This window comes from Lissotriton vulgaris, chromosome 6, assembly GCF_964263255.1.
Source record: "Lissotriton vulgaris chromosome 6, aLisVul1.2, whole genome shotgun sequence".
In the NCBI taxonomy this organism is placed as follows: Eukaryota; Metazoa; Chordata; class Amphibia; order Caudata; family Salamandridae; genus Lissotriton; species Lissotriton vulgaris.
The window spans coordinates 325,765,308-325,790,756 of NC_141694.1; the positions used below are offsets into that span (position 1 = coordinate 325,765,308).

Consider the following 25,449-nt stretch of genomic DNA (forward strand, 5'->3'; position numbering starts at 1 on the left):
CTTTGCTATAGATATAGTATACCTATATCTAACCCTAAAAATGGACACACAGATTCCTATCAGTCACTCCTATGGCAGGCCTTGACAATCCTGAAGGCAGAGTGCGTGGAATCGTGTGAGATGGTGCTCTGGCATGAGCTGAGCCTGTCTGCAGCTTGCGGAACCAAGTCCTAATAGCTGTTCCATGATATCGCATACCATATACTATTAAGTGCATTATAATCCTCGCGGTTAAATGCTAACTTTGGTATTGCTTTATCAAAACATGTCGAGTAAGGTGTCATACGAATTGGAATACTAACCCCTCGCCAATTCTGGCGACGGGGTTAGCATTCCACCCTTCTAGAGGGACACGACATGTATGTAACTGTGAACCCCGGTTAAAGTTAAACGAAGCCTCAGCTCCACAAAATGGGGATGCTGCCACCACAGACACGAGTCTGACCCCCTGCAGCTGGGAGTCCTTCCAGCGAGGGGAGCCTTGACAAAGGGTTTCCTGTCAAGGGCGGTGCTAGCACCGTCCCAGACAGGGTTTTGTGTATCCTGGGTAGGCAGGGCTTTACAGGAAGGTGACTGCTGAGTGGCACCCCGGTGCTCACTACGCATAGGCCGGTCAGAACCAGTTCCAGGGGCACACCAGCCCCTGGCCTGGGGAAAGTCCGGCATGGGAGAGGGGTGTAACCACCCTCCTCCTAGTCCCACCCATAGGCAGGACCTAGTCACCGGGTCAGCCCCTTTTCTTAGTATAAAGAGTGCGGGCCCCCTGTTCAAATTAGATTATCTTTGGAATCAAGACACGACTTTCTGCGAAAGGACATCAAGATTTCTTCTTCAAGATTCTCCCTTGTGGCTAAGGAGTAGTCAACCTGCATCCGCAGGCACCATCCTAAGAACACTGCGGTCTGCTGCAAGTCCTTCCTCCGGAATCCGACGACCCAGCTCAACGAGACCCGGCTTCCCTGTCACCTCTGACCTCTACTCACCTCTACAGCCAAGCTGAGAACCGTGAGTGCGACGAGACCTCGAGGGACCGACGATCGCCAAGACTGCACGACTTCTTTGCAACAAGCCCACCGAGTATTCCACTGGTGAGGGCTTTGGGGTCCGAGAAGCCCCGACCCTGAGCAGCTCCAGCACCGAAGATCAGCCCTCCAGCATCTCCACGATCTGCGTGGGGCCCTTCTGCTTTTTGCTGCTCACCGTGTTGTCTGGCTACTAGCCGGCTGGCTTGTGGCCTTCGTCACGACGCCCGACGACATCACTGCTGCTGGTCTGGTTGCTCCAGACTGGCCCTGGCTTCCTTTCAAAAGAGAAGCACCCCGGACCCTCCTGGTCCACTCCAGACGCCATTTTGAGTCCACCGCGTGGGCTTGAATTTGCCAAGGCTTTGTTGCCCAATCCTGGGTCCAGCGACGCCGACAGCTTCATCCATCGTGGGACAGCTCGCTCCTCCATCCTGGTCGCCGACAACGCCTCCTGGTCCGTGAGATCTGCAGAGCACAGCGTCACCCACTCACCTAGTCGAGGTGACTACCATCCGGTGCCCTCCTGGTGCCACCTGACTACTGGCTAGTAGTCACGAACTTGGTCCCCTCTGCTTTCAGGTGTCATCTCTCTTCAAGATCCAGGCTTGGATCACTTCGAACTCTCTTCACTGGTCGCCTGCCAGCATCTTTCTTCCAGGCTCCTGGTCCGTCTACGAGGATTCCCGACGTCTTTTGAGACCTATGCAGCTGCAGCCCCTCGGCTAGGTAACTTCGGCAATTCGGTGCCCCAGCATAGCTTCACTATCCAAGGGTCAGAATCCACTTTCGTTTTCCTCCTACCAGGTCGGGTTCGCCCGAGAACACTAACTCTGTGAAATCTAGCTACCATAGACTTTGTCCCGCATCACGCGTGAGAGTGCACACTCTGCACCCGAGTCCCCTAGGCCTCCTAGAAGTAATCTGAAGATTCTATAGTCAAGACCTAGCGATTCCAAAGCCTATTAGTACTGTACTTACCTGCTAGTAATTTCGCATTCCACTTTCAGAGTATATGGTTTTCCGTGCCCCTCGGGCATTTGTATATAAATGAAATGAAATGAAAAATTACACTTATATAGCGCATAACAACCCGGAGGCCTCGCAGCGCTTATATACTGTGCTAACTTAAGTATTTTCGTAAGAGTTTTGTTTTGTGCTTAGTACCCTGTCCTCATAAAGAGTACAGGGCTGTTGTGATCTTAATAAATACACTGTTTATTTTCATAACACTTGTGTGGTGTCCTTTCACTTGGTGTTCAAGGGGTATATGTGTGGTATAACAGCTGGCTTAACACGCCCTCTCGAGTCTTTAGCCTTAGACTGCTCGTATCCACGCTACTAGGATAGCTGGTCTATAAGGTTGACTTACAACCAATCATCAATAAGGGTTGCTGGACTGATACATAGTGTTCACTAGAATAGTGAGCACTGCATATCAGGCCACCTTCTCACATTGGTGAGCAGCGGTTGGGATTTGAGCTTGCTGTTGTTTTACCACACGTATCCTAAGAATATCTTGTTGAAAGATCACATAAGTACTTTTAGGTACATATAACTTAGCTTAGAATACTCTGAGTTCTACTGAACCAGCTGTTGCAGCTCCTCAAGGCTTAGCACACCTTGGCTGCAACTCTTAGCAAGGGATCAGTAGGCAAACACATAGTGTAGGTAGGTGCATCACTTACACCACACTAGAAGCATGTCTAACCTCGGAGAGTCTGCTGAGACCCCTCTGATGGTTGAGGACCCTCCACAGGCCTCTTCTAGATATGCAGCCCTTAGCTTCCAGGAGATGAGACAAGTGTGTACCTCCAGGAAGCTAAAACAGGGGTCTAACCCCACAATCCCATTTCTGATTGGTCTCTTAGAGACTTATGATGCCAGGAAAGCTGAGAAACTTCTTAGCTCTTCTCATCCAGAAGGGGACATGCCAGCCCTAGAAGGAACCAGGGGTGACCCAGATCTCATCCATCTCTCAGGTGAGGAGGATGATGATCAGGAGACATCTGGGGATGAGGCAGACAAAGGTCCAGAAATAGTTAGTCAGCTAACTAGGGACAACTTAAGCAGGCATGAGAATGATACTAGGAGATCCCTGGGACCCCTCTCAGGCCAGCTTAACATTGGGAATGGACGAGTTAGGTCTCTCTCAAGAGGCTCTAACAGATCCATTCAAACCAATGGCTCTCAGGCATCTGCTCTGAGGAGGATGACCTCCCCTCAGAGGAGAGTCTATGAAGCCAAGGAAAGGGAAGTCAATCTGAGGATTGCAAGGGAAGAACTTGCCCTGGCCAAAGAAAGACTTGCCTTTGCTAGAGAGCAGGAATTGAGTGGGTCAAAACCCACTGGTGGCAGCATTATACCTAGCAATAGGGAAAGGAGTTTTGATACAAAGCACCTGAATAAGATAGTGCCCCCCTTTAAGCAAGGGGATGACATCCACAAATGGATTACTGCTTTGGAAAGGGCCTGCACTGTGCAGGGTGTTCCCCAGAGTCAGTGGGCAGCTATCTTGTGGCTCTCCTTTGAAGGTAAAGGTAGAGATAAGATCCTCACTACTAGAGTGGAGGATGCTAACAATTACCAAGTCTTGAAAAACACACTGGTTGATGGGTTTGGCCTAACCACTGAACATAACAGGGTGCTGTTCAGGGATACCCAGAAAACTCAGTCTCAAGATTGGTCTGACTTTGTAGATTGTGCCACTAAGGCTTTGGAGGGCTGGTTGCTGGGCAGTAAGGTTACTGATTATACAGGATTGTACAATTTGATCATGAGAGAACAAATTTTAAACAATTGTCAGAACCAGTTGTTGCATCAGCATCTTGTTGACTCAGATCTGACCTCTCCCCAAGAATTGGGAAAGAAGGCAGACAGATGGGTCAGAACAAGAGTTAAGCAGAACCAGGGCCAGAATCAAGGTGGTCAGAAGAAAGCAGACCAGAAGGGTAAAGATTCTAAGGGGGAACAAAATGACCAGAAGTCTTCGACAGGTCCCCAACAACCCAAAGAGGGTGGGGGTCAGGCTCCCCAGAAAAAGAAGAACCAAGAAGGCCAGTCCAACAGGTGGTGCCAATACTGTAAAAGTAAAACTCACTGGTTTAGTGAGTGCACCAAGAAAGGAGGAGGGCAGACTCCTGCCACTGCAGCCCCTAAGGCACCTGTGCCCCCTAGTACAGTCAGCAGTGGTAGTGCACCTCCCAAGGGTTTAGTTGGGTTAACCTTGGGTTCTGAGGGGTATGACAACTTAGTTGGCACACTCACTCAGGCTGTTTTTGTCTGTACAGGGGATGTGGATATATCCCCTGATATAAGTCCCAATACTTTGAGCAAATACAGACAGACACCTTTAATAAATGGAAGAATGGCTCAGGCCTATAGGGACACTTGTGCCAGTGTCACAATGGTGACACCTAACTTTGTGGACCCTGGACAGATCATGCCAGGTACAGATTTCCTGGTGACCAATGCAAGCAATGTCACTACCAGTCATAGTATGGCAATTGTTGCTTTCTCCTGGGGAGGGGTAAATGGCCAGAAAAAGGTTGTTGTTAGTTCAGACCTCCCAGTGGATTGTTTGTTGGGCAATGATTTGGAGTCATCACAATGGTCAGAAGTGGAGCAGAGGACTCACATGGAGATGTTAGGCTTGCCAGCACATTTGCTTGCTGTGACTAGGTCACAGGCCAGAAAATGCCCCACTGAACAGGTGCTGGATCCTGGAACAATGGACCAGACACCTTCCAAGAAGAAGAGCAGTAGGGTTAAGGCATTGCCTTCCCCCTTGCCCCAGGTTGAGGATCAAGTCTCAGAGGAGGCTGACCTACAAGAATTGAGGGAAACTGAGCCTAAAGAATTTGAACTTGATCAAGTTGAATTTCTGGGCTCAGGGGGACCCTCAAGAGAAGACCTGGGGAAGGAACAATTAGACTGCCCTTCCCTTGAACCCCTCAGACAGCAGGCTGCTGCTGAGGCTGCTGGGAACGCCACAGGTACCCACAAGGTATACTGGGATGATGGACTCCTGTACACTGAGGCAAGAGACCCCAAGCCTGGCATGACCAGGAGGCTGGCTGTACCCTTGACTCAGAGAGGTTTCCTTCTCACCTTGGCCCATGAGATTCCCTTAGCAGGTCACTTAGGCCAGACAAAGACTTGGGACAGGCTTGTCTCACACTTTCACTGGCCTCACATGAATGAGGATACCAAGGAGTTTTGTCGCTCCTGTGTCACTTGCCAAGCCAGTGGTAAGTCAGGTGGCACAACAAAGGCCCCCCTTATACCAATGCCTGTGGTGGGGGTGCCCTTTGAAAGAGTGGGGATTGACATTGTTGGTCCAATGGAACCCCAGACAGCATCAGGGCACAAGTTTATACTGGTGGTAGTGGATCATGCCACCAGGTATCCTGAAGCTATTGCACTTAGGACCACTACAGCACCTGTAGTGGCAAGGGCCCTAGTTGGAGTGTTCTCCAGAGTGGGCTTCCCTAAGGAGGTTGTCTCTGACAGAGGTGCAAACTTCATGTCAAGCTACTTAACTGCTATGTGGAAGGAATGTGGTGTCAACTACAAGTTCACTACACCCTATCATCCACAATGCAATGGGCTTGTTGAAAGGTTCAACAGGACCCTAAAAGGGATGATTCATGGACTACCTGAAAAGCTCAGGCGTAGATGGGATGTCCTGATACCCTGCCTTCTGTTTGCTTACAGAGAGGTCCCACAAAAGGGGGTTGGCTACAGCCCTTTTGAACTTTTGTATGGGCATCCTGTGAGAGGCCCCCTGTGTTTGGTGAAGGAAGGATGGGAGAGACCTCTCAAAAAGCCTGCAACCAACATAGTGGACTATGTACTTGGTCTCCGCTCCAGGATGGCTGAGTATATGGAGAAGGCATCTGAAAACCTTAAGGCCAGTCAAGAACTTCAAAAAGCTTGGCATGACCAAAAGGCTGTCCTGACTGTTTACAAGCCTGGACAGAAGGTGTGGGTGTTGGAGCCAGTGGCCCCAGCAGCACTCAAAGACAAATGGTCTGGGCCCTACACAATTCTTGAGCAAAAGGGAGAGGTCACCTACCTGGTGGACCTTGGAACTCCCAGGAGCCCCCACAGGGTACTCCATGTCAACAGGCTCAAAGCATATGTCGACAGGAAGGACATGAACTTGCTCATGGCCATTGATGAGGGACAGGAGGAAGAGAGTGACCCTCTCCCAGACCTGCTCACTCAGAATCCTGATGATGGGGCAGTAGATGGTGTTGTCTTTTGTGGCAGCCTCTCTGAGCATCAACAGAAAGACTGTAAACATGTTCTTCAGTCTTTCAGACATATGTTCTCTCTGACACCCAGTCAGACCAATTGGTGTACCCATGAGGTTGACGCTGGTGACAGCTTGCCAGTTAAGAGTAAAATCTACAGGAAGCCTGATCATGTTAGAGGCTGCATCAAAACTGAAGTGCAGAAAATGTTGGAGTTGGGAGTCATTGAACCCTCAGATAGCCCTTGGGCTAGTCCAGTAGTTCTAGTGCCAAAACCTCACACCCAGGGTGGTAAGAAAGAGATGAGGTTCTGCGTAGACTACAGGGGTCTCAATGCAGTCACTAAGACTGATGCCCACCCAATACCAAGGGCAGATGAGCTTATAGATAGATTGGCTTCTGCCAACTACTTAAGCACATTTGACCTGACAGCTGGGTATTGGCAAATCAGGTTAGCTGAGGATGCCAAGCCCAAGACAGCATTTTCAACCCCTGGTGGGCATTATCAATTTGTGGTAATGCCCTTTGGTCTGAAAAATGCACCTGCCACCTTCCAAAGGTTGGTGAATCATGTTCTCACTGGGCTGGATGACTTCTGTGCAGCATATCTAGATGATATTGCTGTCTTTAGCTCCACCTGGGAGGATCACCTGGTCCACCTGAGGAAAGTGTTAGAGGCTCTGCAAGCAGCAGGCCTCACTATCAAGGCCACCAAGTGCCAGATAGGGCAGACACAGGTTGTATACCTGGGCCACCTTGTAGGTGGAGGCCAGGTTCAGCCACTGGAGAGCTAAATACAGTCAATCAGGGACTGGGCTCCTCCAACCACCCAGACTCAGGTTCGAGCTTTCTTGGGCCTGACTGGTTACTACAGAAAGTTTGTCAGGAACTATGGATCAATTGTGACTCCATTAAATGAACTGACAAGTAAGAAAATGCCAAAAAAGGTTCAGTGGACAGCAGGCTGTCAAAAAGCATTCGATGACCTAAAGCAGGCCATGTGCACAGCACCTATCCTCAAGAGTCCAGACTACTCCAAACCATTCATTGTCCAAACAGATGCTTCTGAGTTGGGTGTGGGAGCTGTTCTATCTCAACTGAATTTTGATGGTCAAGACCAGCCCATTGCTTTTATAAGCAGAAGGCTGACCCCCAGAGAGAAGAATTGGTCAGCTATTGAGAGGGAGGCCTTTGCTGTGGTTTGGGCCCTGAAGAAGCTGAGGCCATACTTGTTTGGCACTCACTTCAAGATTCAGACCGACCATAAGCCCCTCTTGTGGCCAAATCAGATGAAGGGTGAAAACCCCAAACTGCTTAGGTGGTCCATTTCCCTACAGGGGATGGACTTTACAGTGGAACATAGACCTGGTACTGATCATGGCAATGCCGATGGGCTCTCCAGATATTTCCACTTAGAACAAGAAGACTCACCTGGTCAAGGTTAGCTTATTGTCCCAAAGTTTGGGGGGGGGGTCATGTAGGAGAGTAGGGTCTGCAATCCTATGATCACCCAGATTTTTTGCTTTTGTTTCACTGGTTTACGACTTTCTCTGGCTGTGGGCCTGCCAATCAGACCCACAGCCTGGCGGTTCTCTCTCTAAATTACGACATGTACCCTAGGTGCATTTACCAATTGGTACTGGGCCACCTTATCAGACCCTGTAACTCAGGGCATAGGTGTACCCAGGGCCTACCAGGGGCTGAAGCATGTATTATGCCACCCCTGGCTGGCCTCCTAAATTTGACACAACTGGCTGCATGACAGCTGGGGCAAAGTCGTGTAATCACCCTTTGCTATAGATATAGTATACCTATATCTAACCCTAAAAATGGACACACAGATTCCTATCAGTCACTCCTATGGCAGGCCTTGACAATCCTGAAGGCAGAGTGCGTGGAATCGTGTGAGATGGTGCTCTGGCATGAGCTGAGCCTGTCTGCAGCTTGCGGAACCAAGTCCTAATAGCTGTTCCATGATAACGCATACCATATACTCTTAAGTGCATTATAATCCTTGCGGTTAAATGCTAACTTTGGTATTGCTTTATCAAAACATGTCGAGTAAGGTGTCATACGAATTGGAATACTAACCCCTCGCCAATTCTGGCGACGGGGTTAGCATTCCACCCTTCTAGAGGGACACGACATGTATGTAACTGTGAACCCCGGTTAAAGTTAAACGAAGCCTCAGCTCCACAAAATGGATGCTGCCACCACAGACACGAGTCTGACCCCCTGCAGCTGGGAGTCCTTCCAGCGAGGGGAGCCTGGACAAAGGGTTTCCTGTCAAGGGCGGTGCTAGCACCGTCCCAGACAGGGTTTTGTGTATCCTGGGTAGGCAGGGCTTTACAGGAAGGTGACTGCTGAGTGGCACCCCGGTGCTCACTACGCATAGGCCGGTCAGAAACAGTTCCAGGGGCAGACCAGCCCCTGGCCTGGGGAAAGTCCGGCATGGGAGAGGGGTGTAACCACCCCCCTCCTAGTCCCACCCATAGGCAGGACCTAGTCACCGGGTCAGCCCCTTTTCTTAGTATAAAGATAGGAGCGGGCCCCCTGTTCAAATTAGATCATCTTTGGAATCAAGACACGACTTTCTGCGAAAGGACATCAAGATTTCTTCTTCAAGATTCTCCCTTGTGGCTAAGGAGTAGTCACCCTGCATCCGCAGGCACCATCCTAAGAACACTGCGGTCTGCTGCAAGTCCTTCCTCCGGAATCCGACGACCCAGCTCGACGAGACCCGGCTTCCCTGGCACCTCTGACCTCTACTCACCTCTACAGCCAAGCTGAGAACCGTGAGTGCGACGAGACCTCGAGGGACCGACGATCGCCAAGACTGCACGACTTCTTTGCAACAAGCCCACCGAGTATTCCACTGGTGAGTGCTTTGGGGTCCGAGAAGCCCCGACCCTGAGCAGCTCCAGCACTGAAGATCAGCCCTCCAGCACCTCCACGATCTGCGTGGGGCCCTTCTGCTTTTTGCTGCTCACCGCGTTGTCTGGCTACTAGCCGGCTGGCTTGTGGCCTTCTTCACGACGCCCGACGACATCACTGCTGCTGGTCTGGTTGCTCCAGACTGGCCCTTGCTTCCTTTCAAAAGAGAAGCACCCCGGACCCTCCTGGTCCACTCCAGACGCCATTTTGAGTCCACCGCGTGGGCTTGAATTTGCCAAGGCTTTGTTGCCCAATCCTGGGTCCAGCGACGCCGACAGCTTCATCCATCGTGGGACAGCTCGCTCCTCCATCCTGGTCGCCGACAACGCCTCCTGGTCCGTGAGATCTGCAGAGCACAGCGTCACCCACTCACCTAGTCGAGGTGACTACCATCCGGTGCCCTCCTGGTGCCACCTGACTACTGGCTAGTAGTCACGAACTTGGTCCCCTCTGCTTTCAGGTGTCATCTCTCTTCAAGATCCAGGCTTGGATCACTTTGAACTCTCTTCACTGGTCGCCTGCCAGCATCTTTCTTCCAGGCTTCTGGTCCGTCTACGAGGATTCCCGACGTCTTTTGAGACCTATGCAGCTGCAGCCCCTGGGCTAGGTAACTTCGGCATTTCGGTGCCCCAGCATAGCCTCACTATCCAAGGGTCAGAATCCACTTTCGTTTTCCTCCTACCAGGTCGGGTTCGCCCGAGAACACTAACTCTGTGAAATCTAGCTACCATAGACTTTGTCCCGCATCACGCGTGAGAGTGCACACTCTGCACCCGAGTCCCCTAGGCCTCCTAGAAGTAATCAGAAGATTCTATAGTCAAGACCTAGCGATTCCAAAGCCTATTAGTACTGTACTTACCTGCTAGTAATTTCGCATTCCACTTTCAGAGTATATGGTTTTCCGTGCCCCTCGGGCATTTGTATATACTGTGCTAACTTAAGTATTTTCGTAAGAGTTTTGTTTTGTGCTTAGTACCCTGTCCTCATAAAGAGTACAGGGCTGTTGTGATCTTAATAAATACACTGTTTATTTTCATAACACTTGTGTGGTGTCCTTTCACTTGGTGTTCAAGGGGTATATGTGTGGTATAACAGCTGGCTTAACACGCCCTCTCGAGTCTTTAGCCTTAGACTGCTCGTATCCACGCTACTAGGATAGCTGGTCTATAAGGTTGACTTACAACCAATCATCAATAAGGGTTGCTGGACTGATACATAGTGTTCACTAGAATAGTGAGCACTGCATATCAGGCCACCTTCTCACAGTAACCTTATAGATGTATACGCTAAATTTGAGCATTGTAAATGTAGTAAGTAACATACAATGTTTTGTACTGAAACATCAAGTGGGTCAATATGGTTGTTATTGCAGTATATAACAAATCTTTTCCATTTGGCTGCATAGCAAGTCCTAGTGGTAGGTCTCCTTGCTTCTATAATGACGTTCATACAGTCTGGTGGGAGGTTAAGATAACCAAACTCTATGACTTCAGGAGCCAAATCGCAAGATTGAGCTCCTTTGCATTTGGATGCATTATGTCTCCATGGCTCTGAGTATGGAGACTGGGCATGAGATGCAGCTTTTGATGTTTTACTACAGATAGTTCTAGTAGGGTTGTGAACCATGGCTGTCGAGCCCATGTGTAGGAGCAACCAGGATTAGAGTCAGGGATGCTTGTCTGACCTTCTGAATCACAAAGGGAATGAGTGGGAGAGGCGGAAAAGCTTAAGCAAACCTCTCTGACCATTTCATCCATAGGGCATTGCCCGGTGATTGTGGATACCTGGCAGTGCAGTTTGGGCATTTTGTTTGAGGTGAGTTGCAAACAGATCTATTTCGGGAAACCCACACATTTGGAAGAATGGAAGGAGAACTTGAGAATGAAGTTCCCTCTTGTGGATCTGTTGCTTTTGCATGCTGAGTAGGTCTACTATTAGGTTGCTTTCTCCTGGTAGATGTTCTGCCAATAAATAAACTTTTTGAGGAATGGCCCACTTCCAAATAGTCTGAGCAAAATGTGACAGTTGGAGAAAGTGTGTCCCCCTCTGTTTTTGTACATAGTACATTGCTGTCATGTTGTCTGTGCGAATCAATACAGCTTTGCCTTTGAGTTGGGTCTGAAAAGCTTTGAGTGCTAGGAAAATTGCTAGCAATTCTAGGTGATTGATATGTAGGTGCTTCTGCTCCCAACTCCACAGTCCTTGAACGGCTAGAGTCTAGAGATGTGCTCCCCAACCTTTTAGTGATGCGTCTGCTGTTAAGATTCTCTGTGGAATTGCGTCAATGAATGGCCCTTGCCATGCACTCCTAATACCCTACATATTACATGACTCATGGAATGTTCAATGACATCATTGATAACATCACTAGAACATCTGAAATGACATCATTAATGACAACACAGTGCATGGCGGGCATGTGTAATAGTTACGAGTTATAGTTTCTTGAGATAACCGTAACTGATGAATTTCAGTGGTTTTGTTAGTTTAAACACTATGTTTTAACTGACATTTTCACCTAACTATAACATCCTTTTGTTTTTTCCAGTGAAAAAATTTGTCGCCGTGCATGTGTACACCCATTTTATTTTGTACGATTATACATACAATAAAAAGGGATAAAAAGTACATCCAATACATAATGCATACAATGAGGTAATGGGAAAAAAGCAAGGATTGGGGAATCTCATAAAAACCCACCAATTCCATTATGTGTTATCCACCAAGTCTTTTAAAATCCCCCGGATCGTAGTTAAAAATGACCCGATTGCACACGTGATATCCAGAAACCTCATGTTCAACAACAGGCCAAGAGCTTGATCATGATTTGTAATTCCATATTTGATCATAATTGGTTTTAAAAATGCTTTCTGCACATCTAAAAACCATAAACAATCCAATAAAATGTGGGTCCCATTACATTTTGTCTTCATCCCACGAGTGCACATACCCTGTTCATCACTCGCTGCTGATTTTATCCTCTTATCTGCATAGCATGTATTTATCCAGACCCCGAATTTTAATACTGCATCCCTGAGCTAGGGAATAGGCAAGGCCTCAATAAATGGGAAACGTTTGTCATCACTGCATCTTTTAACAAAAATTGAGTGCAGGGTTCCCCCTCAAATACCAATGGTCTTCGTCTCTAGCACAGTTATATGCGAGTACGAGTAGCTCTAGTTTGGAGATCTGCAGCCCCTACTTCAACTGATTCAGCTTTATTGTCAACCTATTACAGATTTCCTTTAGCGCATGTCTCACTTGCATAGCCCATTTCAACTCGCTGTTCTGTACCTCATCTTTATAGAGGTGTGACATTTTGCCTTCCCTTGGTAATCTCTGGCAGAATCTCAGTGGGAATACAAATCCCTAATAAATCAAAACCGTAACCTGGATCTCCACCCTTATGACTTGACACACAGCCAAGGGTGCTAAAGTGTGGAGTCTTTTCACACATTTACCCTCTTCATAGTTGCAATATAGTTTGCTCCCTAAGGTTAGTACTAACATCCCCTACTGGAATTGAGGGCAGACTACTGCACTGAGGCAGCCATTATGGAGCATAGGGAGGGCCCATCTTACTTCCAACTAAATTGTTTAAACCCCATACCGAGGTCAATGCAGTAGTTTTTAGTGATTCAATATTATCTCTCCAATTTAACTTTGTATCAAACCACATACCCAAATATTTATATTTTCCAACCACATTTACTTTGTTCCCTCCCAGGTACCATTTAAACCCTCTCTTTCCTTTCCCTTACACCATTTCCATGGTCTGAGCTAAATTAACAGTGAGCCTTTACTTAAAAAATAATACTAGAAGATGTCCAATTTCTTTTGTAGCCCTACTGTCATGTCCATTATCACCAAATCATCAGCATTAGTAGAGTGGTGTGGCACACTGGTTAGAGGCGGCAGACCCGGAAGCAGGAGTCGGCCCGGGACCAGGGTTCAATTACCGATGCGGCAGGGTCGTGGACCAGGGTCAGCGGACTCGATAATTCTCGCCTCGGTGCCGACTCTAACCAGGGGTCCCACTCGGCAACTCTGGGCATTAACTTGCCTAATCTCCACAACGGCCCCATCAATGCCGGGGATGCCTGGCTCCACTTTGGGGACTCCCAGTAGGGTCCATCCCACAGGGAAAGCCAGGACGGGTTCCCCAGCGGTATACCGCGCTAGGATACTCCGGTAGTAGTTGTGCGCATTACAAAACATCATATAACATAACTTAACATAACACAACATAACATTTTATTTCCTCTTTATGTTGTTTTGCAGGGGTAACTCCCTCCAAGCCTCCTTCGTTTGCATTTTCTGTTATGGAGGTAAGCTCCCAAAAGCCCCCTACTTTTTTAAACTCCTACCTTCCCTGAACTCTAAAAATTGCTTACCTCTACTTGCGTGAACCATAGACACGCCATACCTCCGTTTTCCTCTATCCAACCCTGAACCCTAAAATCCCCTTACCTGTCTGTACCAGTACTTGTCCCAGAACCTTAAAAACCCATACCTCCCTTTACCCCTATCCCCCCCAAACCCTAAAAACTCCTTACATTCCTTTATCACTAGCCTCCCTTCCCCTTACCCATCCCTTAATCCCCTCTTTTTTATGATATAATTAAGCCATCAAAAAAATACTTGTGTGGTAAAGTACCACAAGATAAGGTTCTACAAAAGGGTCTGTGTGGTACTTACCTGAGAGGTACTTATCTGGGTGGTAACATCCTGCAGGGTAAAGAATGCAATGTAAACACTGCATTCCACCTGATGAATCAAGGGGTTTTACCCATTCTGTGTCTATAGGAAAATGTAATAGTACGTACTACCCAAGATTCCTATGAGTCAGCAATTTCACCAATCAGTGACAGAATTAAACACTGGCAAAATATTAAATATGATTTTAATCCCTTCAGTTTCTCTGCAGTGTTTAAAATAATCAGATCAGACCTGAAAACATACTTCGAAACCCATCCCCTTTAATCCAAGCACACTAACCTGGAAAGAACACAAACAAGAATTTACAATGCAATGGTCTCGTCTTTGATAAAGTTGGAGCTATTGGCATTGCAAATGGCATTTTTTTCATTTTTTGTTTTTTTTAAACATAAATAAATGGTATTTTCATTTACTATGGCAATAGGTGAGCATTAGAGAGTAGTAGAGAGTATTAGCAGACACAGAGCCCCACAAACACACACAGAGAGCCCAACACACACACAAACAGAGCCCCCCCCACACACACACAGAGCTCCCCCACACACAGAGCCCTACACACACACACACACACACACACACACAAACACACACAAACACACAGAGCCACTCACACACACAGAGAGCCACACACACACCCACAGAGCCCCCCCCCACACACAGAGCGCCACACACACAGAGCCCCCCACACACACACAGAGCCCCACACACACACACAGAGCCCCCCACACACAGAGAGAGCCCCCCCACACACAGAGAGAGCCCCCCACACACAGAGAGCCACACACACACACACACACAGAGCCCCACACACACAAACAGAGCCACACACAGGGAACAGAGGCCAGAGAAAACTACCACAACGAGGGAACAGAGGCCAGAAAAAAAACCACAACGAGGGAACAGAGGCAAGAAAAAACAACCACAACGAGGGTACAGAGGGCAGAAACATCGACCACAACGAGGGAACAGAGGGCAGAAAAACAGATCACAACAAGGGAACAGATGGCAGAAAAACATATCACAACAAGGGAACAGAGGGCAGAAAAACAGATCACAACGAGGGAACAGAGGGCAGAAAACCAATCACAACAAGGGTACAGAGGCAAGAAGAGGCCAGAAAAACTATCACAACGAGGGAACAGAGGGCAGAAAAACAATCACAACGAGGGAACAGAGGGCAGAAAAACAATCACAATGAGGGAACAGAGGCAAGAAGAGGCCAGAAAAAACTATCACAACGAGGGAACAGAGGGCAGAAAAACAATCACAACGAGGGAACAGAGGGCAGAAAAACAATGACAACGAGGGAACAGAGGGCAGAAAAACAATCACAACGATTCTTAGCTTTGGTAAGGCTTAATATCTTGTCCATTTCTAGCATTGTCTGGTTCCCGGATGCCAGGGCGTCGTCATTGCCTGACCAGGTTTCCTCCAAAGGCGTGATTTTTGCTTTGTGCGTATCGACTCTGGCCTTCACTTGGTCAAGCCTTTCTGTCAGCTGATTGAACTTGGAGTCGATTGTGCATAAACTGGCTTTTACATGCAGGAGGAGTGTCCATAGGTCATCTTTGCGGGATGCTCCGCCGTCCTTTTGCACAGCCTGCTCCTCCGCCTCTGACGCAGTCTCTCCCTGCCTAGTGTGTCTCTTACTTTCAAATGTTAATTTGGGCTGCTTGCCATCTGTCTTGCCCATATTTATGCAGGGGGGCTCAGCCAGGATACTCCAAGGAACAAGGCAAGTGCTCCTAGCATCAGGGCAGGCAATAGGCCAAGGTCCCCCCCCACACACAGTAGGCCACCCTCCTGTCGGCAGGGGTGTGCGACCCCGGCCCAGTCCACCTGGGCGAAATAAACGGGAGGAGAGAGGAGGAGAGGGGGCCCAGAGCAGAGGACGAGCCTCCCGGCACACACGAGTACTCAACTCCGGGGGAAATGGGGTCACAGCAGACCCAAGCAGACAATCGGCAGGCCCGTCTTCACCCCCAAAGCATGAAAGACAAATTAGCTGCAGTAGAACACAGGTCCTCGCAGAGGCCTTCCCAGCAACTCCGACCACCAGTCGCAACCTATTTTTACCTTCTTGACGCGGCTCGCAGGGCTGACCCGCCGCCGGTGGGGAGCGAGTGATGCGGGGGGCTCTGCCACCGCCACTGCCACAGAGGAACTGCATGTCCTAACGCAATGCCCCTAACCGGGCCCAGTGAGGGGCAGGGATCTAGCCTCTGTGCCCAGGGTCCGGTCAGATCCAAAGCGTGGCCTCCGCTTCAGCAGCGTCACCGCCCTACACCGCCCCCACCACCTCGCGGCCTCACCAGCCCGCTTACCTGGGGGAGAGAGTCCCGCTGTCCTCTGCCGGCGCCCCTCGTCCAGCAACTTCCTCGCTCACACCGACTGGTACGCAGGCCTCGCTCTGATCTCGCAGCCGCAATCACCAACCTTCCTTTCATCAAGATGTCTCGTCCATGTAGGGACTCCGGAGCACGACAGCTCCCTCTGTGTGTGCAAGGCCCGATAGGCCCAAAATTCAGCTCCGGCAGGCCGGACCCTCTACTGCGTTGTGGGAAGGGTCTCCAGCCGCCTCAGGCCGCAGCGCCGCACGCTCCCTGGGCCCAGAGGTTGATTATTGTACGGGGATGTCCCAGAGCGCAACAGCCCTTTCACGGTGCGCGAGGTCCGCCGGGCCGCAGTTCCACCCTGTAAGCCGCCCGCCCCGGGGATGAAGCCGGCACCGCTGCTGCTCCTCCAGAAGTAATCCTGCAGCTCTGGGGAACGGATCCAGTCAATCTTTTTACTCTAGAAGCAAAGCTGCGTGGGGGCCCTGCCCTAGAAGGTTGTCATGCCTGCCCCAAGGAGTGGATCACTTGATCTTGCTGCTCCGGGAGACCTGCTTCCTGGGGGTTGACACTTCTGTGCCCCCGACGAGTTCACCCACCTACCCCAACGAGAGGGGACGTCCCTGTTGTTCCTGGGAGGAACAACCGGGAGGTCTGGCCCCAGTAGCACCAAAGCGAACTCCGTCAGGAAAGCGGACCACGTCAAGCACACCACCATGTTTCTCCGAGGCGAAGCAGAAATGCTTCCGAGAAACACAGCATCATTTTTGGACTGGGGGGGCGTGATTTTCTTTCTCTCCTCTTCCCATTGGCTGGAATGTAAAATTTCAGCCAATGGGAAGAGGAGAGAAAGAAACTAAAAAACAAACCCCTCAATCCGAAAAAGATGGGGCTTAAACAGAAAGACGCCCATCTTGTCCAATGGCTGGCCTCCGTTTAGGAAGCCAGCCAATGGAGAAGAGGGGAGGGTTTAAGCCCCCATACTCTAAAACATAAAATCTCGGCAGCGAGACTGCGCAAGCGCAGCTTACGCAGGCCGAGACCTAACAATAACATTTAGTGACTTACCTTATAAAATGCAAGCAAACTAATTGTAGACCAGTTTTTAGTTCTTGCCTAGGCAGGGCGCATGCACTGTCTTTCCGAGACATCTAGTAATCTATATGTGTGGTGAAACTCCGCTGGATAATTTCTCGACGTTTGCCATTAGTTAACTTGTGCATTTTTTTTTATCAGCATTATTATTGGCTCTTCATCCTATGCGTAACTTCTGTTCATTTGGAAGCAGCACTGTCTAACGTCAGTATCCTTACACTTATACAGCGTAATTGTTTTTTTTTTAATAGTGCGCATTAACATGCACGCGCATCCCAGCCGCCGAACGCACTTAAGTGGTAAATCATCTCATCTATAGTCTTAAACCTCCACTCTCCACTCCGCACTTTCATACAGCAGTCCTGTATGCCTTCGAACATTGTTCCATCCGGACTCACCCCTCCCCGCCCCCACTGCTCAGCAGCAGACCCCAGGAGCAGCGATGCATGAAGAAGAGCGGTTGGCAACAGTAAGCAAAGTAAATGGCACAGGGAAATGTTTTCTTTGAATTACTTATTAATCTATGAATAGTATTTTTATTTGGCAGCATGGCACGATTTTAGTATAGCGTCCGCGCAACTTTATTTTATTTTCTTCAGAACTTTTTTTTTCAGGCGCTGGGTGCGAATGTGGGGTGTGTGCAGCCTTTGGCCTCACAGAGCACTCTGCCTCGCCCCTTCTCACTTGTCTGTAGATGGTTGTTAACATCCAATTATTTTCTAATTTCACCAACATAGTAGCTATAAAGAAGTCTATAATCAGTTGGAAGTCGGAAACAAAACCTGGGGGCGGTTTACTCCACCAGCGACACAAGGCATGCTAGCAAGCGCAATGTAATTTTAGTATCACACACAAACTGACTGAATCGATTAAGAAACCCCCGCCTGTCTCTTGGGCGGCATACTTCGACTGTTTTAACGTATTCCCCAGGGCAGTATTTACAGTCTGCACACAGTAAATGTTAGTTAGCCATACTCTGAACATTTTTGTTCCTCTTAATCTGCAAATTCTGCAGCAGTGGATGGATTATGTGGCTAGTGCAGAAAGCGCTCCAGCTACGCAGTTGCATCATTCCATTAGTCCTTGTTATAGGCTGGATGGTGGAACAGTGTGGCAAATGAGGGCCAAGTTGTGCACGCATTCACCAAAGTAACTAGCAAGGGCAGGCATGTTTTGTGGCACTTGCTTCAGAACAGTGGAGGGTCCACCATTAATATTGTACGTCACTGAGAAACATAGTTAGCTGGTGCTACTTCGAATCTTTAGAAGTGTTATGGACCTGTGGGAATAGAGGCACCTCTTCAAACAGTGTCTGTGCCTGACACAGCAGCCATCCCTTAGAGTAATCCTTTACATTGAAGCCCCTCCGCCCAGTGATGTCTCCAACCAGTGAGTTCATACTCACAATACCACGTGCTCGCTGGTAAGTGTTCCATAATGCAAAGTAAAATTGCGGAGGAGGGCCCGAAAGTGGCATGTTAGAGTGCGGGCAAACTAGCATCGGTGTGCTAAGACTATGTGTAAGGGACTCTTATCCTGAGGGCAGCACTTTTGGGGATGTTCGCACACTGTACCACAGATTTGGAAACCGTCTGCTCTTGGGAATTTACAGCATGCCACCGGCATGCCACCAGCACTGGTTCTCTCTGCTGTTAGCATTTGGAAACAAGGTATATAGAAATATAGATTTTCATTTAGAAATGCAAAATATACAGCCATTCACACTATCAGTCGGCAGTCGGCCAACCTTCCTTCCCCACTCGTTGGTAGGTCTTTTATGGGGGTGGACAGGTGTGTGTGTCTGCGGTGTGTCGGTCAGTTGGTGAATTGATGGTTGTTTGTGCATTCGTCATGGCATAACTCAGGACCATGAGTGGATTAGTCCTCCAACTGTGCGCCCCTTATGCTCCCCTTTCAAATGGTCTGTGGTACTCTCCGAGCACATCTTGACTGCAAATGGATCCATATATCTCCTCAACGCAGTTTGAAGTACTGTAAAAAAATAGATTGCAATGCAATAGGTCTCGCATTTCTGAGACTTTTTAAACACATAAAGGCATTGTCATTTACAGTGCCAATAGCTCAAAATCTCGCAATTGCGAGACCTATTGCATTGCAAATGTTTGTTGTTGTTGCTGCCTTGTACAACCAAGTGACATTGTGTTGGCACCTCCAGAGAGAAGTAAAAGAAAAATTAACACGTTCTCTCTCTCATTTTTTTTATTGCATTCTAATTTGTGGATGCACAGGTGCTAATCAGCATTTATATGTTTACACTGATAAGGGCTACTTTCTCTTCAGTTGGGGTTGTAGTTATTATAGGTTTACATCTGAAACAGGAAAGACTATTTATGTTTAAATCTCAACCGGGCATACTAGATGAGCATGGTGATCGCTATAGGCCACAGTGTCTAATCTACCCATGTTTGTCCTAGGAAAATACCACAGATGACATTCAAATAGTTACATACCATCTTTATTCTCTTGATTCCTTTCGGCAGCACATTTTGATAACAACCTGCAAAAAATGTTATAAACAGGTCAACATTGTTTTTTTACTACAGTGTGAAGGTGAGAAACGTTGAGAAAATATTCCACAGTGGACAATGTTGACATAAACACATGAATTAGGTTAATTAGATTTTTAAAAGTCGAATGGACAAATTATGTAATTAGATGAATTGATTTAATATGCTATAAACTTTGGCTAAGTTGGATCTGTCTGCAAGTAACAGCAATGAATGTCTTATGTACAAATTCTGGTATGGAAGCTCTCAAAGTTTCTATGAAACATCCACACTTGGCCTCCCACAGCCCAATCTGTGATTTAAAATGGAGGCACCATAGTGTTACAGTGGCACAGGCCAAACACCTGGGTATAGGGGATGAAACGTCTGCCGCCCATTTCAACATGAACCTCTGCATAGGCCAGAAATATAAAATTGAGAGGAGGCACAGTTCTCTGACGAAAGACTACAAGAAAGCCACTGGTGCAATATCTCTTACCTACGGCTGCAATGTGGAGTTGCTGAAAGAAACCTACGTTTTTTTGTGCAGCAATCCCAATTCACTGGCTGCACCCACCAATTACATAACAGCACAAAGACTAGAACTGATGTATGTCCCCTGCTAGATGAGCAGAGGAAACAATATGAGCCAAAACCAAAGGGGCTGCATAGGAGAATATTTAGGGCCTCATTACTCGTGGTGTCTGTCCAACCTCCGCCACACTGCGGAGCGGAAACAAAGGTACCTCTGGGCCTGGGGGTGCATGTTGGAGGGGGGCACATGTAGTGCCCCCTCGATTTGCATCCCTAGTTCCTGCACCTTCCTTCACGGTGTCGCATACATGTTAAACTGTGCAGGAAGGTGCAGACGGCGTTCACAGAGCGGTGATCTGCATGTTAGGCTCTTCCATGAACCTATCAGACCACTGATGTCAGACTGCCACAGGATCACCCACAAGACCAGGAATAAATTCCTGATCTTGCGGATGATCACATGTGGTGTGTTGCACTGCCTGCTGTAGGACCGCCAAACTCGTAATAAGGCGTTCAAGGTGAAGTTCTGCCAAACAAGAGTGATCAAAAGAGACTTGAATGAATGGTGAGGTAAAGCTCTGTTCAGGTAGATAGAGTGCTACCTAAGGGGGAGCAGGCCATGCTTTAACTACTTCAGGCTGCATTCACTACACCTCATCGATTAGTGCCAGCACCCACATGAAATGGAAAAACAACACATTTCCTACAAAATGATTTTGTCCTATCAATGTAGGACATGAAGACCCTCTTTACATCTAGTGTCTGAAGGGCTCTGTCTGCTACGGAGTCTGGGCGTGGGAAGAACACCAGGAGCTGAACTGTCTGGTTGAGGTGCAAAAGAGAGCTCACAATGGGTAGGAACTTTGTGTTAGGTCTAAGGATTACCATGTCACCAAAAAAACAAAGGCTCTTCCAGTGTAAGAGCTTGGATCTCACGCACATTCTTGAGGTAAGTGATTGCAACTAGAATCGCTACTTTCCACAACATAAATTAGAGAGGGGAAGATTATAGGCACTCTAAGTGGGGCCCATGAGTCTGGTGAGCACTACACTGAAGTTCCAGATAGAGGCTGGAGGTATGCTGGGAGGAGTAGCCTTCTTAACTCAAACGCCTTAATGACAGGGATTCTAAACAGTGATGAGTACTTCCTGTTCTGCAAGTAGGCTGCCTCTGCAGCTAAATGTAAGAGTGGATGTGTAAGCCAGGCATGTACGTTCTAAGTGAAACAGGTAACAGACAATGTCCTGTACTAATGGCTTTAGTGCTGGGGTCTCCAAACCGGTCCTGGAGGGCCGGATCCATGCCAGATGTTTGAAATTACTACATGTATCTCAATGGGGATATCCAAAAAATCTGGCATGGATCCGGCCCTCCAGGACCGGTTTGGAGACCCCTGCTTTAAATGATCAATGTGTTTAGGTAGGCAGTAGTGGACAAACTTCTTCCACATTGCCGCATAGCAGGCTCGAGTGGTGGTATGGCGAACCTCTTTTAGGATGGGCATACACTCAGGAGGCAAATTTAGTTAACCATACTCTAGGACCTCAGGAGTCAGATCGACGGGCAGGGCTGTCTGGGATCAGGATGCCCGAGTGTGCCCTAATGTTGAGTGAGAAGATCTGGCCTGTTAGGAAGCTTCTCGTCAGGGGCTATAGACCGAACAGAATAATGTTGAGAGAACCCCCAATATTGGAAATATGGGAGGAGATGTTTGGGATGGAGTCACCACTCATGGACTTGTTGATGTACCCTTCTGAGTAGGTCTGTGAAGTCGTTGTCCGCTCCCAGAAGATACTCTGCTAGCAGTTGTACTCTGTGGTGGATCGTCTAATGACCAATGTGTTGCGCTCACACCGAGAGTTGGGGAGAGTGCATTCCCCTCTGTTTCTGCAGGTAATACACGACAGTCATATTGTCTATCTTGATCAGGACTGTCTTGTGTTGTGTACCATGCAGAAGGCGGCCTTCAGACTGCTAATAACTCCAGACAGTTTATGTGTAAGGTCTGTTGAAGAGGTGTCCACCAACCCTGAACAGTGATGCTCTGTAGATGTGCCCCCAGCCTGTGAGAGAGGCATCTATGGTGATGGTCACCTGGGAGACCGGGTCTAGAAAAGGCCTATCTTGCAACAGATTGTTGCTGTTCCACCACTGCAGAGAGGAATGGGTGCTGTCTCAAATCAACACTAGACCTTCCCTTAGAGCCTCAGATCGTGTCCACTATGCTGCCAGGCACTCTTGGAGCAGACACCTGCCTAAGTTGAAGCAGGGAATTGAAGGACTGGGTTTTTCTAAGACCCAGCGGTGCCAGGGGACAACACCTGAAACCTTCGTGGGTAACCTGTTCCGGCGTACAAATGACAGAGACACGGGACACTTCCTTCGGCGTCAAAGATTCGAGGTTTATTTACTGCAGGGAACACAGAAGTCACGTGAAGTACACAGCATGTAGGTTCGCGGGATCTGATTCAAATTGCTACTGTGGGTCGCTCCTTTTATACACATTTCTCTCATAGATTAACATGGCACACAAAGGTTTACAACTTGGTTCCCATCATTATCCCCGAGAGGGGTCGCTTTGATGTATTCAGGGTCCGGAACATAAGTACGGAAACATTTGGTGGTTCCCAACTGTAAAAACCCATCTTCACACCATTAGTACATTCCAATCAGCAGTAAACAGATCGAAGAAGGAACAAGGACAGGTGCAGAGGAAGACAGGACAGTGGGGAGATCGGAAAGGGTGTAAAAGGGGGTGGTCTCGGGAAACACGAGCTACAGGCATCAAAGGAATGCGCCTAATGAGATGCACGGCTAAGACAATAGACCGGCACGGCAAGATGAGCCTCGAGCGGGGCCATCTGCCTTACAGTATCATCCCCCTCATCATAAAGACACTTTCAAAGGAACATGTGTCTTCTGCAAGAGTCTTGAGAATCCCAGGGTTGCGAAGCGGACAGTGTCCGTTCGCTGGCTACTTGAGGGCAAGAGACAAAATGGATGCCGTATCTAAGATGGAACCCGTGGGCTCGGATGAAGAAACCCACGAAACAAACGAACGGTTTAGGTTAGCACAGCGAAACTGCGCACACCCACCAAACTCGTCATTTGCGGTTCATAGATGCCAGACTCGACCATATTCGTGTGAGTCGAAAACACCACTTACAATTGTCACGGAACCTCAGACGCTCCTTTTGCCCTCATGTAGGCAAGCACTAGTCGGAATCATATTCGATATTCATCAGACCATCTAGATGTTGCTGCAACATAATTCTATCCAACTGAGCTGCTTTGGTAACAGGCGGCTGTCTTATACACGTCGTAGCACAGAGGCCACATAAGGCAGGACCACACTGCACACAAAGGCAACACGTGAACAGAAATGCCACAACAACTCCGATGATCATCAGAATCTTCCAACCCCAAGTCGACATCAGGCCCCAAAACCACCCAAGTAGCGTCCAATCCCCTACGTCCACGTGTATGGACTCAGAGATCTTATGCAACTTTGAGATGGCTTGATAGACAGTCGGAGCGTTATCTGGAATGAAAATACAGCAGCTCGAATGGATCACCTTACATACTCCACCTCGATCTGCTAAAACAACGTCTAAAACCATACGGTTTTGTAACGTCATGAGCCTATCCGCCTGAAGTTCTGTGGTGATATTACCAAGGGCACTGGCAGTGATATTAGCTGTTGATTCCACCACTCGAGTCAATTGTCTCAGGTTCCTACTATTAACCATAGGTCCCCAAAACGGAAGGAAAGCCTTGAAAAAGTCTCCTGCCTCTTGACCGGCAGTGTCCTCTTCGCTAATCACGCCTCTCACAACTCTAGTCTTGTGATAATCTGCATCAACAGTGAACGTCGGGGGCAAGAAATTTGCGATATAACATGAGCCCACAAAGTCAGAGGGCAACCATGTATACGCACGATCATGGCAGATGAAGTATGTACCCTCGGCAGCCAGAAACACAGGGGAGGAGAGCATCGGTAGGATGTAAGTCTCGGAGCAAGCGCTCTCTCCAAGACTAGCTCTCGATCTTCAGCCACGACCCAGTAGACAGAAATTACCAAGGTGGGGTACGATCCATATTGGAGACGAGCTTCTACGCTGTCTTTCATTCACGAGCGCACTATACTCAACCTTACTCAGGACTCTATAGGCTCGCACCTCCTCCTCCGGGATGAGCGACGGCTCATAGACATCCCTATCTAAATCAGCGATCGCTATAGCCAAAGGCTTGTGGTACGAACCAGGGCCAAAGTGGGAAGGATGTGGCTCTCGATTGGGGTAGGAATCTAGTGCACTTCGAAACATTGCTTGGAATGCTCGAGCTGAACCCTGGGAACTATAAGGAAGGACCAGATATGGAATTCCCTTATCCGTGGTATGTGGCATTAACCCACACACCCAACAGTTAGTAGTGTTAACCACTAACTGGTGCTGGTGAAGGAGCTGAATAAAGGAGTTATTTCTGAATTCTGCGCGTCTAGCCTGTTCGTGTTCGGGTAAGATATGGAAGGAATGAGGGGAAACAGTGGAAGTAGGTTTAGGTTCAGAAGTAGGAGTAGGTATGGCAGAAGGTAGGAAGTACGGTATCATGTAATACACCCCACCCGCCAATAATAAGGAAACAATTAGAAACAGAAGGAACACCTGAAACGTAAAGCATTTGGTACGGGTAATTTGTTGCAGTTTGAATCTTTGCGCCTGAGCTTTTTCCAAGTCCATCAGCTTTGAAAACGCCATCCCCTAAGACCGTCCGCAACGTTTCTTGACGCACTTCGTTCTGTGTAGCAGTAGTCAATCCCTAGGAGTTCCTAGGAACCGACGGTCTTTGACCTAGTGTCAAGACCTACTAACCAGAAGAAAGTACACGCGCGGCCCTACGGTACACCTGGATGTAAGGTATTTTATACACAAGTATGTGCAAAAGTCTCTCAGCTGTGGAAGCAAAAACACATGTGGAAAAAACTCAATATTTTACGAAAATCACAATGGTACGTGTGTTTAGACTGATCGTGGCAAAAGGGGTAAC

The 25,449-nt window shown here is 48.3% G+C and overlaps 1 protein-coding gene across 2 annotated transcripts in view; it reads right to left on the reverse strand.

Annotated features, from left to right (window-relative positions):
• The window catches only part of TAF1B (TATA-box binding protein associated factor, RNA polymerase I subunit B), a 909,612-nt gene that overhangs the window by 333,843 nt on the left and 550,320 nt on the right, over positions 1–25,449 (reverse strand). For both annotated transcript variants that reach the window (XM_086926356.1, XM_086926357.1), the window contains exon 11: positions 19,833–19,879. In XM_086926356.1, coding sequence (XP_086782482.1) covers positions 19,833–19,879 — 47 coding nt within the window. The remainder of the gene's footprint in view (positions 1–19,832; positions 19,880–25,449) is intronic.